Source organism: Erpetoichthys calabaricus, chromosome 6 (genome assembly GCF_900747795.2).
Source record: "Erpetoichthys calabaricus chromosome 6, fErpCal1.3, whole genome shotgun sequence".
NCBI lineage: Eukaryota > Metazoa > Chordata > Cladistia > Polypteriformes > Polypteridae > Erpetoichthys > Erpetoichthys calabaricus.
Window position 1 is genome coordinate 3,089,032 of NC_041399.2, and position 18,523 is coordinate 3,107,554.

Below are 18,523 nucleotides of genomic sequence, written 5' to 3' on the forward strand. Positions count from 1 at the left end.
AATGGCACTATATGATAGATAGATAGATAGATAGATAGATAGATAGATAGATAGATAGATAGATAGATAGATAGATAGATAGATAGATAGATAGATAGATAGATAGAAAGGCACTATATGATAGATAGATAGATAGATAGATAGATAGATAGATAGATAGATAGATAGATAGATAGATAGATAGATAGATAGATAGATGCGAAAGCCACAATATGATAGATAGATAGATAGATAGATAGATGCGAAAGCCACAATATGATAGATAGATAGATAGATAGATAGATAGATAGATAGATAGATAGATAGATAGATAGATAGATAGATAGATAGATATTAATTTTGGCATAGTCGGCAGGATCACAACGTTAGACAGACAGATGGCACTGTGGCCGTGATTAACAAGGAGCTCAGCCGTACTTTTTAAGCTCCTGTCTCCCTTACCTGAAGGAGCTACCTGACCTTAACATGGTGGTGTCCTTGACTACAGCGCCCTCCAGTGTCTAAGCTCTGTTATTGATGGCACAACTGAGGAGAAGCTCCATCACCCTCTATTGTGCAAGAAATCATTACTGATGGTAATGCTAACCACATCGCCCTCTAGTGTCACAATGGTGTTACTGTGCTACTCCTTCCTACATCGCCCTCTAGTGTCTGTCCTTTGTCATAGGTTTATGGGTCTTTACTGTCACATGTCCGGCGTCCTGTGAAGTTTGAAACTGCCACATGCTAATGAATATGCAAAGCAGCGCCCTCTGGCTGGTTTCCCTTTAAACTGCAGTCTTCTTTACCTGAAGTACCTCAGGACACCGTTTACAGCAGGGTACCCAGCCGGGGGCGCATGCCATCTGGGAATGTATTCATTTAGAATTGCAGTCCCACTCAGACCAGTAGATGCAGTGTGTATCCCTCCCCAGTCACCCTGCTGGAAATATTCACATCATAAAAGCATAGAACAAAGGTTAGGATGTATTTCTATTTGTTTTCAAGGCTGTGCTGTACAGTTCAGTGCCCTTCCTTTCTTTTTCCCTGCCCACCTGGCTGGTACTTGTGCCTATGGTGACAATGAGATGAATTCCCAGACTGCTGACCGTCAAGTCCATAATGTCCCCCTCTTTCTCTGTTGTCTTACTGTTGCACTCCTGAAGCTTTTCCTTCTTCTTGCCCTGCAGGTGTACGACGGCCCTGATGCCAACGCTCCTCTGCTGGGAAAGCTGTGTGGCTTGAACATGCCAGCGGCCATCACCGCCACGCAGAGCACAATGTACATCCGCTTCCGCTCCGACAGCAGCTTTAACCACAAGGGCTTCAGTGCTCAGTTCTCTGAAGGTATCTGACCGGGTGACGCGGTGGCGACTGAATGGAGAGATGCGCCGGATGTGTGGCACAAATGGCGGAGGGCACCGTGGCCGAGTGGCAAAGTGCTTGATTCCCGTTTGTCTTTAGTGCAGCCACTGAGTGGGACGTTTCACACCAGGCAGTTGTACGCTGATCTGGTCGTTAGGCAGCCCCTCATATTTTACTGAATGAGTACTCGGCCACTACTGGTCAGAAGTTTGGGGTCACCCAGAAATGTTCAGTTTTTTGATAGAAATTGACAATTTTCTTGAACAAGATACCATTAAATTGATTTAAAATGCAGCCAATGCACTACTAGTGTGTTTAACGGCCGTTACTGCCTGAAACGACTGATTTTTCATTGGGGGGGGTCCCCCAATTAAAATAAACATTCACCATTTTTACCCCATGACAATCTCACGGCTGCCTCGTCACCTTTCTTGTTCTTCCACTCGATGACAGTCATTTGGCCTTTTTTGCTGCACTGAAACTTCATGTGACTGAAGTCACCTGACACGTCACGGTGGCATCGGTTTTCTTATCGATGCCACCTCACATCGTCATCACTGTCACTCGAGTCAGTCAATGCTTCGGTTTTGGTTTCTTCTAAATCAGCCTTCACCGCTTCTCATTTACATGCCACTGTGGGTTCTGCTTGAAGGCTCCACCCAACTCATGAATATTGATGAGTTAATTACCATAGAGCCTGATGTATTTCATCCACAAGATGGCAGCAGAGTGCGATCGGGCCTAACTCTGTACATGTGACCACAATGAGGTCCCCGAGGTGTACTTGGGGTTAACTGTTTGTACCCAGAACTCTGAGCTCGAGTGACACTTGGGGTTATCGCCAAGGAGGCTAAAGACAGCGAGAGCAACACAAGGAACAAGCCTGTCACCCTTTGTCTCTCTGCAGACAGCAGCCATGTCACTTGAACTTCACAGCAGATCATTTGATATCTGATTTGGGCTTGAGATACTTTATTGTTAATTTTCATGACTATTGTACAGCGGTTAACGGCCTTGCTTAAGGGCCCAGCAGAGTAGGATCCCTTCTGGCATTGACAGGATTTTTAACCAATGACCTTCCGGATAGCAGTGCAGACCCTTAGCCACAGAGTGACCACCTGAAGTTAAGCCTGTTCAGGCCTGACCAGTACTTGGATGGGAGACCAACCAGGGAAAACTTGGGTTACTGCTGGTGAGGTGTTGGTGAGGCCAGCAGGGGGCGCTTACCCTGTGGTCTGTTTGTAGTTAAGTGCAGTGACGGGGACACTGGGCTGTAAAAATGTCACCATCCTTCAAATGAATGGATCTGGGCATCCTTCATAAACAATAGGGAGTATCTTGATGTCCTGGATAAATTGCCCACCATGGCGTGGTTGGTCATTCTGCCCCCCCACCCCCACCCCACCCCCCAGTCATCCCCTGTCTCTGATTGGCTAACTATCTGTCACCCCCTAACAGCTCATGTGGGGTGAGCATACTGGCGCAAAAATGGCTGCTGTCACATCATCCAGGTGGTTGAAGTGTCTCCCCACTCACTGTGTGAAGTGCTACGACTTATGAGAAAGGCGCTATATTTAAATGTAAAGAATTATTATTATTGTTAGAATGATCTCAGACTAGAAGTATAACAGCAGGTCGCGTCCTCTTCACTGACAAGGGGGGATTGTGACCGAGGAGGGGAGTCTGGTGGAGAACTGTCCTCTGAGGCTGTGAGGCCTTCTTGTAGATGACGTGTTGTCCTCAAAATGTTCTCTGCATGCCCTCAATGATCGTATTCTGATTTGTCCACAGCCTGCGGCTCGACTATCGTCACCGACGACACTGGCGGAGTGATTGCCTCACCGTTGTACCCGAGCAACTACCCGCACAACCAGAACTGCAGCTGGATCCTCATCGCCCAGGAGCCGTGTACGTAAGCCCCCCACTGCCGGGTCCGGTCCATTTGTCTTTGACCCCAAATGTCACATCAGGGTGATAATTTAATACGCTAATTAATTAAATGCAAAGAGCTGTGGGGGGGGGGGCTTGGAAACAAAATCCCGAGGGCATGAGGGTGAAGCAGAAACACTGACACCTTTAAATGGGAGACACTGGGGGGGGGGAGCGTAGCTTATTAGTTACACCAGTGACCCCCTAATGGACTGAGTGGTCTCTTCTCGTTTGTCAGATTTCTAATTTATTTGATTTACCTCATGTTGGTTATTTCTAAGACCTGGGGGGTCCCTCAAGTGCTAAAAAGTCCAAAACATTTCCAGTAGTGTCCACTAGAGGGGGGGTATCAGTGTCAAACCCCAGCAAGCCCCAAATCTTTATCCAATTAAAGGGTTTATTAATTTCACAAATACATAAATACAAAATGCAGAAAGGAGCTGCTAGCCAGGATGATCCGTGGTGAACCCGTCCCAAACCAGAACAGCAAGGAGGTCCAAAGAATTCAGAGATGTTCAGAAAAATAAAGCACAAGGACTCCCCAACTCGAAAGCGCATTCAGAATGAACCACCAAGAGCTGCGGGAGACCCTCGGGGATTTATAGGGCAGTGACTGGCAGGTGGCCCCGACTTGAGGAGGACCACCCATAAAACAAGTGGCTTACAAACATAAAGAAAATCAAACGTCAACATAAATTTAGATACCTTTGTCATTTTTGACCGTCAATCTACACTCCGTTGACACTCCTCGATGACAGAGTGACAAGATGTTTTCAGAACATTTGACAAAGTTATTAAAAATCAAGAACTGCAGCTGCTCCTTCTTTGAAGTGCTCAGACCCTTTGCTGCTGTTGTGGTGCTCAGGCTCATCCCATTTGCTTTATTTGCCTTGAGATGTTTCTAGAACTTCACTGGAATCCACCAGTGGCCACCTGAATAGACCGGGCAGCGTTCAGAGAGCCACACGGGTCCCGGTGTATAGGAGGTCCCACAAAATCCTCACGGATAATCCAAGAAAGAGCAGCAAAGACCTGAGATGGGGTCTCATTGCAGCCCCTGATGTGGACATCTTGAAGCGGGTGAATAAAGTGCCAGGGCTCTACTCGCCAGATGCCACACCAGGCAATCTTCTACTTCAGCACCCTCTCCAACTGGTCTCATCCAAGGGGGCTTATCTCTCATCAGGGTGTTCTGGGTGTGCACCTGGAGTCCTGTGGTGGCAAGACCCCTAAAAGCGATGGTCTAAAAGAGTATTTGTGTGCAGAAATGATCAAGGAGGAATTCGATAAAACGGTAAGAGTATCCGCAAGTGAAGATGATCAAGAGGGGCTTCCTCCATTCAAAGAAACTGAACAGAGTATCTGGGGGCTGAAACGATCGAGGGAGACCCTCTGAGGTGATCAAATCGAGAGTGAGACATACCGCACTGCGTTAAACGACCTTCGATTATTAGAAGTGTGATCAGCTCACTCTTAAGTCACTTAGGGGCCTGTCTTAATCCAGCCGTGCTCATCCCTACCATCCTGCTGGCAATTCCACCTTTGATGGGTTGTCGCCTTTTCTTTGTCCTTGGGTCTTGTCACACCAGGGTCTCAGAGACCTGCCTGGCCCTGCCCACCCAGTTGCCTTGCCGGTGTTCCCAGCACAACCCTAGGCCTCGGCCAAGACTTCACCATCTTCTAGTTGTTGTGGGCACTCCACCTCCTGCCGTCTGAACCGCTATGCCAGCTTTTGAAACTTTAGGTTCTTTGGATTCTGTGCACTGCTATTCATCCTGGCGTGAGAAACTTTAAAATCCTCACAGATGCTTCTGAGTGGAAGCTGCAACTCAGGATCCATGGCATCCTAACCACCTGCTGACCAACCTCTCCAAAAAAAAATTCAGGCGCCTCGCACACCAAAAGAGGTCAGGGAATTTGGGGTAGGATGGCAGAATTGAAACCCCCCTCTGTGAGTAAAGCCACAAGCTCTATGCCAGTCGTCCCGATGGCAAATGTGTCTCGGAGACTGCAGTCCAAGTCCTCTCCCAGGGTCTTGAACAGCTTCTCAGTGACCGGTGGGATTCCAGTGCCACCTAATTCAAATGACTCTGCTCTTCTTTAAGACTTGGTTGGCATGACATTCATCCTTGCCCAAGACATCCACCCACTGCCTTGGGACTTTGTGTATGCCAAAACTGGTCTGGGGACCACTACTGCTTTCAATAGCAAATCCATGACACGATGATCACTGAGATTGGATAACCAGTGATGATGCCCTTCTCCAGCTAATGCCAGTCTGATGATGTAGTACATGCAGAAGTGACCATACCCCCCCCCCCCCCACGACCCCCACAATCAACTATGGTATTCCTGGATGAGGTCTGTGATCCTCCTGGGAATACTGTTGACGGTTTTAACACCAGCTGGTGTAGCATGGACTCGTATGCATTGGGAAGGCCCAGCCACATCATGACCAGGTCTCCTTTCATCTCCTGTGCCCCTCTGATGAGTTGTGTGGCTGTGCCCGCATGTTCCAAACAGCCTGGCAGACCTGCAATCCCGGGTGTCAATGTAGTTGTTCCTGAGGAGGACATCTGGGCAAGTACAGGAGGCTCAGTCTGACCTTTGTGTTCTGCCCAGGCACCCACACGGCCAGAAAAGTAAAACCAAACCCTTGGGGTTCCTCCTGCTACTCGTGAGAAGTTCTTTTTTTTATTATTAACCTGCATACACTTGACTTTTGACATCCCTGCTATTTTCTTCTTCATGACAAGGAAATGACCCACCTCCTCTGGAATTTACTCACTTGGCAGCCATTGTCTTGTTGGCTGAGTTTAATGTAAAAAACACACCAAAGCCATTCCAGCGAGAAGCTCTGTCATCGGCTGCCAAAAGCTTGCAGGAAACAGATGACAAAACACTTGCAATTTTGTGGTCTTTATTGTTCAGCAAAAACACCCACCATAAAATGCTGCCGAGTCCTGTCCTGGTTTGCCGTGATTGGTTTCTTTTCTTTTTTTGTACAGTTACTCACGTCACGTTGTCCTTCAGCGACTTCAGTTTGGAGAACTCAAATGGCAACTGCACCACGGACTTTGTAGAAATCCTGGATGGAGACAACTATTGGGCGCCGGTGAAAAGTGAGTAACAGCCAGCAAGGGGCGGCTCTGAGGACATCATCCGCTGCTTGTTATTTTATATAGCGCCTTTCACAATGAGCACAGAGACGACAACATTGTGGACGTTAGAGGTTGCTGTTACCCTTTTTAACCCAAAAGACAGACTCTCAGGACAACAGGGTTAAAGAAATTAGCATTTTTAATATTTTTCTTCTCCAAAGCACCACAGCCATAATGAACAGGCAAATAATACACAATAATCACAACTTCTTCTTCTTCTTTCGGCTGCTCCCGTTAGGGGTTGCCACAGCAGATCATCTTCTTCCATATCTTCCTGTCCTCATCATCTTGCTCTGTAACACCATCACCTGCATGTCATCTCTCACCACATTCATAAACCTTCTCTTAGGCCTTCCTCTTCTCCTCTTACCTGGTAGCTCTATCCTTAGCACCCTTCTCTCATTATACCCTTCATCTCTCCTCTACACATGTCCAGACCAACACAATCTCACCTCTCTGACTTTGTCTCCCAGCCGTCCCACCTGAGCTGACCCTCTAATGTCCTCCTGTCTAATCCTGTCCATCCTCGTCACATCCAGTGCAAATCTTAGCATCTTTAACTCTGCCACCTCCAGCTCTGTCTCCTGTACCACCATCTCCAACCCATTTAACACAGCTGGTCTCACCACCGTCCTGTAGACCTTCCCTGTCACTCTTGCTGATACCCGTCTGTCACCAATCACTCCTGACACTCTTCTCCACCCACTCCATCCTGCCTGCACTCTCTTTTTCACTTCTCTTCCACAATCCCCATTACTCTGTACTGTTGATCCCAAGTATTTAAACTCTTCCACCTTCGCCAACTCTACTCTCCTCATCGTCACCATTCCACTGACCTCCCTCTCATTCACAAACATGTATTCTATCTTGTTCCTACTGACCTTCATTCCTCTCCTCTCTAAAGCATATCTCCACCTCTCCAGGGTCTCCTCAACCTGTTCCCTACTATCGCTACAGATCACAATGTCATCAGCAAACATCATAGTCCACGGGGACTCCTGTCTAATCTTGTCTGTCAACCTGTCCATCACCATTGCCAATAAGAAAGGGCTCAGAGCCGATCCTTGATGTAATCCCACCTCCATCACTCCTACTGCAGACCTCACCACCTGTCACACTTCTCTCATACATATCCTGTACTAATGTAACGTACTTCTCTGCCACTCCCGACTTCCTCATACAATACCACAGCTCCTCTCAGTCACGCTGTCATTTGCTTTCTCCAGGTCCAAAAAGATGCAATGCAACTCTTTCTGGCCTTCTCTAAAGTTCTCCATCAACATCCTCAGAGCAAACATCACATCTGTGGTGCTCTTTCTTGGCATGAAACCATCCTGCTGCTCACTAATCATCACCTCCCTTCATAAATGAGCTTCCACTACTCTATCCCATAACTTCAGGCTGTGGCTCATCAATTTTATTCCCCTGTAGTTACTACAGTCCTGCACGTCCCCCTTATTCTTCAATATTGGTACCAGTACACTTCTTCTCCACTCCTGAGGCATCTTCTCACTTTCCAAGATTCCATTAAACAATCTGTTTAAAAACTCCACTGCCATCTCTCCTAAACACCTCCATGCTTCCATAGGTATGTCATCTGGACCAACGGCCTTTCCATTCTTCATCCTGTTCATCGCTGTCCTTACTTCCTCCTTGGTAATCTGTTGCACTTCCTGATTCACTATCTTCACATCATCCAACCTTCTCTTTCTCTCGTTCTCTTCATTCATCAGCTTCTCAAAGTACTCTTTCCATCTGCTCAACACACTCTTCCTCACTTGTGAGTACATTTCCATCTTTATTCTTTATCACCCTAACCTGTTGCTCATCTTTCCCAGCTCGGCCCCTCTCTGTAGCCCACCGGTCTTTTTCTCCCTCCTTAGTGTCCAACCTCTCATACAACTCATCATGTGCCTTTTCTTTATCCTTCGCCACCTCTCTCTTTACCTTGTGGCTTATCTCCTTGTACTCTTGTCTACTTTCTGCATCTCTCTGACTATCCCACTTCTTCTTCGCTATCCTCTTCCTCTGTATACTCTCCTGCACTTCCCCATTCCACCGCCAGGTTTCCTTTTCCTCCTTCCTCTGTCCAGATGTCACGCCAAGCACCCTTCTTGCTGTCACCCTTACTACATCTGCTGTAGTTTCCCAGCTGTCTGGTGACTCTTCACTACCACCCAGTGCCTGTCTCACCTTCTCCCTAACTCAATCTTGCAGTCTTCCTCTTTCAATTTCTACCATTTGATCCTTGGCTGTGCCCACACTCCCTTCCTCTTCTTGATCTCCAACGTCATCCTACAGACCACCATCCTATGCTGCTTAACTACACTTTCACCTGCCACCACTTTGCAGTCTTCAGTCTCCTTCAGATTGACTCTTCTGCATAGGATGTCATCTAACCCTAACCCTAATTTTGTGAATTTCCCATTGGGATTAATAAAGTATCTATCTATCTATCTATCTATCTATCTATCTATCTATCTATCTATCTATCTATCTATCTATCTATCTATCTATCTATCTATCTATCTATCTATCTATCTATCTATCTATTATATAGTGCCTTTCATATCTATCTATCTATCTATCTATCTATCTATCTATCTATCTATCTATCTATCTATCTATCTATCTATCTATTATATAGTGCCTTTCATATCTATCTATCTATCTATCTATCTATCTATCTATCTATCTATCTATCTATCTATCTATCTATTATATAGTGCCTTTCATATCTATCTATCTATCTATCTATCTATCTATCTATCTATTATATAGTGCCTTTCATATCTATCTATCTATCTATCTATCTATCTATCTATCTATCTATCTATCTATCTATCTATCTATTATATAGTGCCTTTCATATCTATCTATCTATCTATCTATCTATCTATCTATCTATCTATCTATCTGTCTGTCTGTCTGTCTGTCTGTCTGTCTGTCTGTCTGTCTGTCTGTCTATCTATTACATATTGCCTTTCATATCTATCTATCTATCTATCTATCTATCTATCTATCTATCTATCTATCTATCTATCTATCTATCTATTATATAGTGCCTTTCATATCTATCTATCTATCTATCTATCTATCTATCTATCTATCTATCTATCTATCTATCTATCTATCTATCTATCTATCTATCTATCTATTATATAGTGCCTTTCATATCTATCTATCTATCTATTATATAGTGTCTTTCATATCTATCTATCTATCTATCTATCTATCTATCTGTCTGTCTGTCTGTCTGTCTGTCTGTCTGTTTATTATATAGTGCCTTTCATATCTATCTATCTATCTATCTATCTATCTATCTATCTATCTGTCTGTCTGTCTGTCTGTCTGTCTGTCTGTCTGTCTGTCTGTCTGTCTGTCTGTCTGTCTGTCTGTTTATTATATAGTGCCTTTCATATCTATCTATCTATCTATCTATCTATCTATCTATCTATCTATCTATCTATCTATCTATCTATCTATCTATCTATCTGTCTGTCTGTCTGTCTGTCTGTCTATCTATTATATAGTCCATCCATCCATCCATTTTCCAACCCGCTGAATCCGAACACAGGGTCACGGGGGTCTGCTGGAGCCAATCCCAGCCAACACAGGGCACAAGGCAGGAACCAATCCCGGGCAGGGTGCCAACCCACCGCAGCTATTATATAGTGCCTTTCATATCTATCTATCTATCTATCTATCTATCTATCTATCTATCTATCTATCTATCTATCTATCTATCTATCTATCTATCTATCTATTATATAGTGCCTTTCATATCTATCTATCTATCTATCTATCTATCTATCTATCTATCTATCTATCTATCTATCTATCTATCTATCTATCTATCTATCTATCTATTATATAGTGCCTTTCATATCTATCTATCTATCTATCTATCTATCTATCTATCTATCTATCTATCTATCTGTCTGTCTGTCTGTCTGTCTGTCTGTCTGTCTGTCTGTCTGTCTGTCTGTCTGTCTGTCTGTCTATTATATAGTGCCTTTCATATCTATCTATCTATCTATCTATCTATCTATCTATCTATCTATCTATCTATCTATCTATCTATCTATCTATCTATCTATCTATCTATCTATCTTCCTCCACTCTTGTATGTCACCCTGTGTTCCTCCCTCTTCTTAAAATACTGTATATATATTTAAAATCCAATGTCTGTTTATCTCTCCGTATGTCTGTCCACTTTTCACGAGTGAACTACGTCACGGATTTGGTTCGGGTTTTTTTCCCTAACTTGCATGAACATTCTGTTTGATTTTTTCGACTTCTCTCCTTGCACTAAGAATCAGAGTTTGGTTGCGGCACCGATTTATTTGCACAAATCCAACAAAGAGTCTGCGGACCGAGGGACCGAGGCCCTCCTTAATCACGCTCCAGCCTCGGGGTGTGTAACTAACCTCTGCTTATCCAGCTAACGAGATTTAAATCTGGCATTTTTCTAGAATCTTCTTTTTCTTTGTAGACCTCTCTCATGGCGTGAAGTATCAGAGTTCACTTGTGGCACCGATTTAAGAGCGCGAATCCAAGAGAAAAGCTGCGGGCCCGCAGGGCAGAGGAGGCGTGATGTGAGGACTAGGGAGCCGGGTGGAGCCACGGGGGACGGCTAGTATCTCAATAAAATCTTAACGTCTGTCTGTCTGTCTGCTTTCACGAGAGAACGACTTAATGGATTGACATCGTTTTTTTTTTTTTTTTTTATTCGCTTTAACATTCTGGTTGATGTTGTGACTTCTCTTATCGTGTTAAGTATCATAGTCCATTTGTGGCACTGATTTATTCTCACAAATCCAAGAGACGGGGAGGTGAGACCCGTCCTCACTCACGCACCAGTCTCTGTTCGAGTCGCTCTACCTGTCGCCACGTGTTGGAGCGCACTTTGCCTCTGCTTAACTTGTTCAGTAGACATTTTCATCTGGAGATTGTTAAGGAGTAACGTTTGACGTTTTTGAGAGAGAGAGAGATCAGAGCTACGTGTGTTTTAGAGGGTAGCTGAGATATTACGGCCATGTGCTTTTCTTCCCACATGGGGGGGACGCTGTCTCCCGTCAGAGCTGAACACAATCAGACACAGTGCCAACGTTGGAGCATGCTAGACCTTCCGCTTGCTCAGAGATGCCTTGCCATCGTTTTACATTTTTGGCAAAGAGATCACAGCTCCATTCTCGCCCCTGATAGCAAAACCAAAACTACTGGATATCAAGAGGTCCTCGGATGTGAAAGCTATCAATATCAATACAGATTATTATATATTTTTTTAAATTTTTGTGTTGATTTTTAAGTTTGGCCTGCTTCACTGCTACACAGGCGGAGCAGTGGGGGGGACAGCTAGCATTGAATACAACCGCTTGAATGTGAGTTTGTAGTTTGGACAGTCACGCTTGTGTGACGTCACCCGGCCCACAGACCTAAATTGCTGTTTTGTGGCTGACAAACCTACAGAGGGTGTTACTCAACAGACATATATTATAATTATTATAATTATAATTCTTTGCATTTTTATAGCACTTTTTCTCACTACTCAAAGCGCTCAGCAATTGCAGGTTAAGGGCCCAACAGAGCAGAGTCCCTATTGGCATTTTACGGGATTCGAACCGACAACCTTCCGATTAGCCAGTGCAGATCCCTAACCTCAGAGCCACCACTCCGACTTTTTATTATATTATAATTATTATACCCAATATGGCTGCTGGCACGTGAAACGCACACAAACACACACACGCATGCAGATGTCTCCATTTGGAAACACTGGCAGCACTTGAGCCACTCTCCTCCCGTATTAACGCTTGTCAACTGGCAGCCCGTTACGAAACGATGAAGAAAGTTTGCTTCGATTCAACATCATCATGCGCTCGAGCGTCCATCCCTTTGAATATTCTGTTGTTACTTAACCGTACAAGCAGTCGATATTCTTCATTCTCTCGCTGCTCTCTACTTGTTAGTGGACACTTTGGAATGTTAATGGCTTTAGCGTAATGACTCACAGGAAGGACGCTGACTTTTGAATCTGGCTGGATGCCTGATTAATTCGTAGCACTCCTCAAAAATTGGATTTCAGCCTGCAGCAGGAGCTCAGATGGCACATCCGTCTGACGTGCCGGCAAATATTAATGTAAAATTAATTATAAGAAAATAAAACTGCTCAGGACACTCGCCCTTAGTGACACAATCACTAACAAATCCCACCGCTGACACCAGTGTGTGACCCTGAGCAGGTCACTTTACATATACGTACAATATATAGAGGGGAGACAGAGAAAACCAAAAGAAATGGAAGTGACTGAGTCTCAAATGTCGTAAGTCACCTTAATAAAAGACAAATAATTAAATCATTCTAAGGATCACTTAAGAACTGCAGAGCAGCACTCAGGGTTTGCGCACGTGAACACGACCACATAGGCATAGAAACATACCTTACAAGAGCCCCCCTGACCACACACTGACTATTCAGACCCCTTTACTTTTTCCATATACAGCACATCCAGAAAGTATTCCCAGAAAGTATTCCCATCAAGAAGCCAGCTCTTTGGGTGAACTGCAGGGCAACAAGAGGAGAGAGGATTACTTGAGAGTGCCAAACCCCTGGTCTGGTTGACAAATCTCAATATTTGAACCTGCAAACTGTCCCCCATGTGCACACGTGTGTGACAGCATTAATAAAAACACATCTTCTGCAATATAAGTGAAGGCCAGACCTTGTTCTTTCAGAGATATATATATATACATATATATATATATATATATATATATATATATATATATATATATACACAGTAAATACAGTGCATCCAGAAAGTATTCCCAGCGCATCACTTTTTCCACATTTTCTTATGTTACAGCCTTATTCCAAAATGGATTCAATTCATTTTTTTCCTCAGAATTCTACACACAACACCCCATAATGACAACGTGAAAAAAGTTTACTTGAGGTTTTTGCAAATTTATTAAAAATAAAAAAACTGAGAAATCCATCGTACATAAGTATTCACAGCCTTTGCCATGAAGCTCGAACTTGAGCTCAGGTGCCTCCTGTTTCCCCTGATCATCCTTGAGATGTTTCTGCAGCTTCATTGGAGTCCACCTGTGGTCAATTCAGTTGACTGGACCTGATTTGACTTTATTTTTCTTAGCTGGAAGGCATGTCTTCCCCGTGACCCCCCCCAGCCACAACACTCCCACTTGACACCACCGCTCCTCCTTTGAAGCTTCATCCTCTTCCTCCAGATTCTGGCTCCTGAGCAGTGGTTGCTGGCTCCTTTTATAGCCCACCCGGGCTGCAGAGCCGTCCATGCAGCACTCCCCAGATCCCAACAGGGCTGTGGAGAACTCCATCTCCCATGGAGCCCTGCAGAGAACTGAGGCACCATCGTCAACCAGGGAGGCTGCCACCAAGCGTCCAGGGGGAGGTACTGAGGATCCCATGGTTGCTCCCCCGGAACATAAGTAGAAGGGGCGTCCCAGCATACTGCAGCATATGTTTCAGGGGAGCAAGGATGGGAGACCCAATACCTCCCCCTGGACGCTAGATGGCAGCCTCATTGGGTTGCAGCAGTGATTCAGACTCCCCCAGGGCTTCATGGGAGTTGGAGTTTGGTGCAGCCCTGTTGGGTTCTGCAGGAGCTGCTGGGCCCTTCTGGGCAGTTGTGTCGCCAATCAGGCACTTTGAGCACTTCTGGGTACCTGATAAAAGGAGCCAGCGACCACCACTCAGCGGCCAGAGTCGGGAGGAGGAGGACGAGGTTGCCTGAGTGGAGTGGTGGAGGAAGATTAAGAGTGTGCTTTGCTTTGTTGTGGGTGCTTTATTTACACTTGCGGGACGGTGTTGTGCCTGTGGGGATTACGGGGAAGACGTGTACCCCACAGGTGAAGAACAATAAAAGTCTTTTTATTTTATACGTGCCTCTGGTGTGAGTGTCGGGTCAGGTGCCCATATAGTGCCTTTTGTTATAATATTTATTTTCATATACATGTAAAGATCTGCTTCTTCTCTTGCCACCTTTATGTATAAAACAACAAGAACCTGTTTCTGACGGGAGTGGAGGTTTTCTTTGCATCTTATTTAACAAAGCCCACATTGTTCTTCTATTTAGTACACTTAGATCTTTTAGAAATTGCCGTAATATTAATTAATGATGACATCCAGATAACAAGGCTGTATCTTTATTGTTCTTGTTGATTAACCTGTGCAAAGCACCTTGAGTTGCATGTAAATGTATGATAAGGTGCTATAACATATTATTATTATTATTATTATTATTATTATTATTATTATTACTTTGTACACATTTTGCTATGTTACAGCCTAGCGCTAAAATCACTTCAATTAAGACACTGCACAAATTAAATGAAGGTAACACTTTATTAATCAGAGTCTAACAGCAAGTCAGTGAGGCTTCAGGGATGCCAGTCTGTCCAGTTAGGCAGCACAAGCGACTGTGAGTCAGCGTCACCTGCTTTGGTGCAAACGAAAGTGACAACGGGCAGGGCCGTCTTAACAGCATTCTGTGCACTGGGACCCCTACCTACACAAACCACTCAGTACGTCACAACATACATAGATTAGCATGCCCCACCCCCTGGGCAACTGCCCAGTGTGCCCATGCGTTAAGACGCCCTGACAAACAGGTGACCAGGAGATGCCACAGCAAGACAAACCCTTAAAAAAAAGGTAATGGTGACCACAGACAGCTGCCCTCTCCTGATCCTTCCTGGCTGACTCTGCTCTAGTGTGGCATTTTGCTAGTGTCCTTATTACTACAGGTGGCATGATGCAGGACCTGCAGATGATATGGGTAGCATACAGGTAGGATACAGCTCCTCCAGGATGGCACATCCATGTTAGTTAGGCAGCACATGCGACTGTGAATCAACGGGTTTGGTGCAAATGAAAGTGACAACGGGTGACCTGGAGAGGCCACAGCCATATAATCCCCTAAATATTTGTAACAGTGGTCACAGGTAATTAAGAGGGGCATTGAGTAGTGACAAAAGTGCTATAAAGGTATAAAGAATTCTTCTTCTTATTATTATTATTATTGTGACAAATACTCTCTCCCGATCCTTCCTGACTGTCTCTTCTCTAGTTTTGCAAGCGTCCTTGTCACTGCTGGTAGCGTGAGGTGGTCCCTGCAGCCCATTCAGGTGGCACAGGTAGTCCAGCTCCTCCAGAATGGCACATCCATGCCATCACAAGACACAAACAAACTACTGCTGAGACTTTCTGAGGTCGTTTAGAAAAATCCACAGAGGGTTGCTGAACCTGCCACACTCCACCATATTTATTGTAGAAGTGCTAGTGATGTCACCAACGATGGCAGCCGTGACAAGGACAAGGTGACACAAACGACAACATCCATCAAACCACAGCTAACTAACTAAATAAATATAAATTTCAGCTGGCATTGGAACCTTTCCATTCTGAAATGCGTATAAAAAGCTACACATTGTCGGTCGTATTGGATTACCGTTCTCACTTTGAATTCAGCCTCATGTGAGTCGCTGCCTCATCACGCAACGCAACTGAAAAGTGAAAATAATGGGAAGAAACGCAACAATTTACAAAGAAAAATCCAATCAGCTTTAAAAGAGAAATACCAAAAGTGCTAATGAACTGTAAAGAAAGACAAGGCCACTAAAACATGAACCAAAATCCATAAAAAGAGCCGAGCCAAAAGCAGAACTTCCAGGTCAAAAGGAGTAAAAGAATTTTCAAAAAGAGAAGAAAACCACAAAGCTGAACACCCCAACGAGGAGCAAAGCCACTGCTGGGATCGGCGGCAGCAGGCGCATCAGACAGAGCCCTCGGGTACTTGAAGACCTAAACAATCAATCCGGGCCAAATCACAAATCTCAAATATAAAAGAAGACAAACCGGAAAGAGGGAGCAAATTACGCACAGAGACGCCAAATACAACCCTAACATTAACGTTACACCCGACGCACGAAAAGGTTTGGGGCAGCCAGCCGTATACGTGAATCCAGGCTGCGAAAGGCAAATATTAAGGCCAGATGTGTACAGAGCTGAGTACAAGTGGAGGATGACTGGCTTTTAAAACAGGTTGGCAGAAGTGACATCATCTGGAGGGCGGAACTGAGAGTGACATCATCTGGGGCGGAACTGAGAGTGACATCATCTGAAGGCGGGACTGAGAGTGACATCATCTGAAGGCGGGACTGAGAGTGACATCATCTGGGGGGGGGCGGAACTGAGAGTGACATCATCTGGAGGTGGGACTGAGAGTGACATCATCTGGAGGTGGAACTGAGAGGGACATCATCTGGGGGGGCGGAACTGAGAGTGACATCATCTGGAGGCGGAACTGAGAGTGACATCATCTGGAGGCGGAACTGAGAGGGACATCATCTGGGGGGGGCAGAACTGAGAGTGACATCATCTGGGGGGGGCGGAACTGAGAGTGACATCATCTGGGGGGGCGGAACTGAGAGTGACATCATCTGGAGGTGGGACTGAGAGTGACATCATCTGGAGGTGGAACTGAGAGGGACATCATCTGGGGGGGGGCGGAACTGAGAGTGACATCATCTGTGGGGACGGAACTCAGAGTGACATCATCTGGAGGTGGAACTGAGAGGGACATCATCTGGGGGGGGGCGGAACTGAGAGTGACATCATCTGGAGGTGGGACTGAGAGTGACATCATCTGGAGGTGGGACTGAGAGTGACATCATCTGGAGGTGGAACTGAGAGGGACATCATCTGGGGGGGGGCGGAACTGAGAGTGACATCATCTGGGGGGACGGAACTCAGAGTGACATCATCTGGAGGTGGAACTGAGAGGGACATCATCTGGGGGGGGGGGGCGGAACTGAGAGTGACATCATCTGGAGGTGGGACTGAGAGTGACATCATCTGGAGGTGGAACTGAGAGGGACATCATCTGGGGGAGCGGAACTGAGAGTGACATCATCTGGAGGTGGAACTGAGAGTGACATCATCTGGAGGCGGAACTGAGAGTGACATCATCTGGAGGTGGAACTGAGAGGGACATCATCTGGGGGGGGGCGGAACTGAGAGTGACATCATCTGGAGGCAGAACTGAGAGTGACATCATCTGGGGGGGGCGGAACTGAGAGTGACATCATCTGGAGGCGGAACTGAGAGTGACATCATCTGGGGGGGCGGAACTGAGAGTGACATCATCTGTAGGCGGCGGAAATGAGAGTGACATCATCTGGAGGTAGAACTGAGTGTGACATCATCTGGGGGCGGGACTGAGAGTGACGTCGTTGGAATCGGGCAGAATTTCCCATGTCAGGTTTGCAGAGATAAAAGAGGAAGATTTACTGCACCCCTCCCCCTCCTGGCCTGGCATGGAATTCCCTTTTTTTTTTTTGGTCCTTCTAGTCGCCTCCCACTCTAATCCATCTTAGCAGACCATGTGACCCGTTTGAAAACAACTCTCCAGTTCTAAACATGTAATCTTACTCTGCTAAACGAGTTCCTTCCTCTTCCTCTCTGTATGATTGCTAGTTGGCTCACATTCATAACACATGACATTCCCAGTCACCTGCTCCAAATAAATCTTGAATTGTTCTCTTTCAGGCCGCCATTGTGGAACGGTGGTCCCTCACCCAGAAACCTCCTTCAGCAATGCTCTGGTTGTGAACTTCTTCTCCAACGGAGTGGGCAGTGCCAGAGGGTTCAGAGCCACCTACGCTGCTTCTTTATCAGGTACTGCTGGTCAGAGACGAAGGCCGAGAATGGAGTTGAACCCGTGGAAGGCAGGGAGAATTCCCGAGGTTTACTAACCCGTCTTGTCCTGCTGTCTCTCACAGCCTGTGGTGGGGTCCTGCACATGGAAACGGGAGCCTTCAACAGCCCCAACTACCCTGACGCCTACCCTCCGAACACCGAGTGTGTGTGGAATATCATCAGCTCACCTGGAAACCGCGTGCAGCTCTCCTTCACGTAAGTTGAATCTCATTTACTGCAAAGCTTTCTTTTTATTTTTTTGATATACTTTGATAATCCCCAATGGGAATTTGTGTTTTTGAGTGACCTTTGAGGGTCAGAGTGCAGGGTCAGCTCATTGTACAGC

The 18,523-nt window shown here is 45.6% G+C and overlaps 1 protein-coding gene across 1 annotated transcript in view; it reads left to right on the top strand.

The window, feature by feature from the left end:
- cubn (cubilin (intrinsic factor-cobalamin receptor)) overlaps positions 1-18,523 on the top strand; it is a 291,472-nt gene that overhangs the window by 152,088 nt on the left and 120,861 nt on the right. The window contains exons 32-36 of the mRNA XM_051929225.1: positions 1,170-1,326; positions 3,136-3,252; positions 6,282-6,395; positions 18,028-18,156; positions 18,261-18,393. Coding sequence (XP_051785185.1) covers positions 1,170-1,326; positions 3,136-3,252; positions 6,282-6,395; positions 18,028-18,156; positions 18,261-18,393 — 650 coding nt within the window. The remainder of the gene's footprint in view (positions 1-1,169; positions 1,327-3,135; positions 3,253-6,281; positions 6,396-18,027; positions 18,157-18,260; positions 18,394-18,523) is intronic.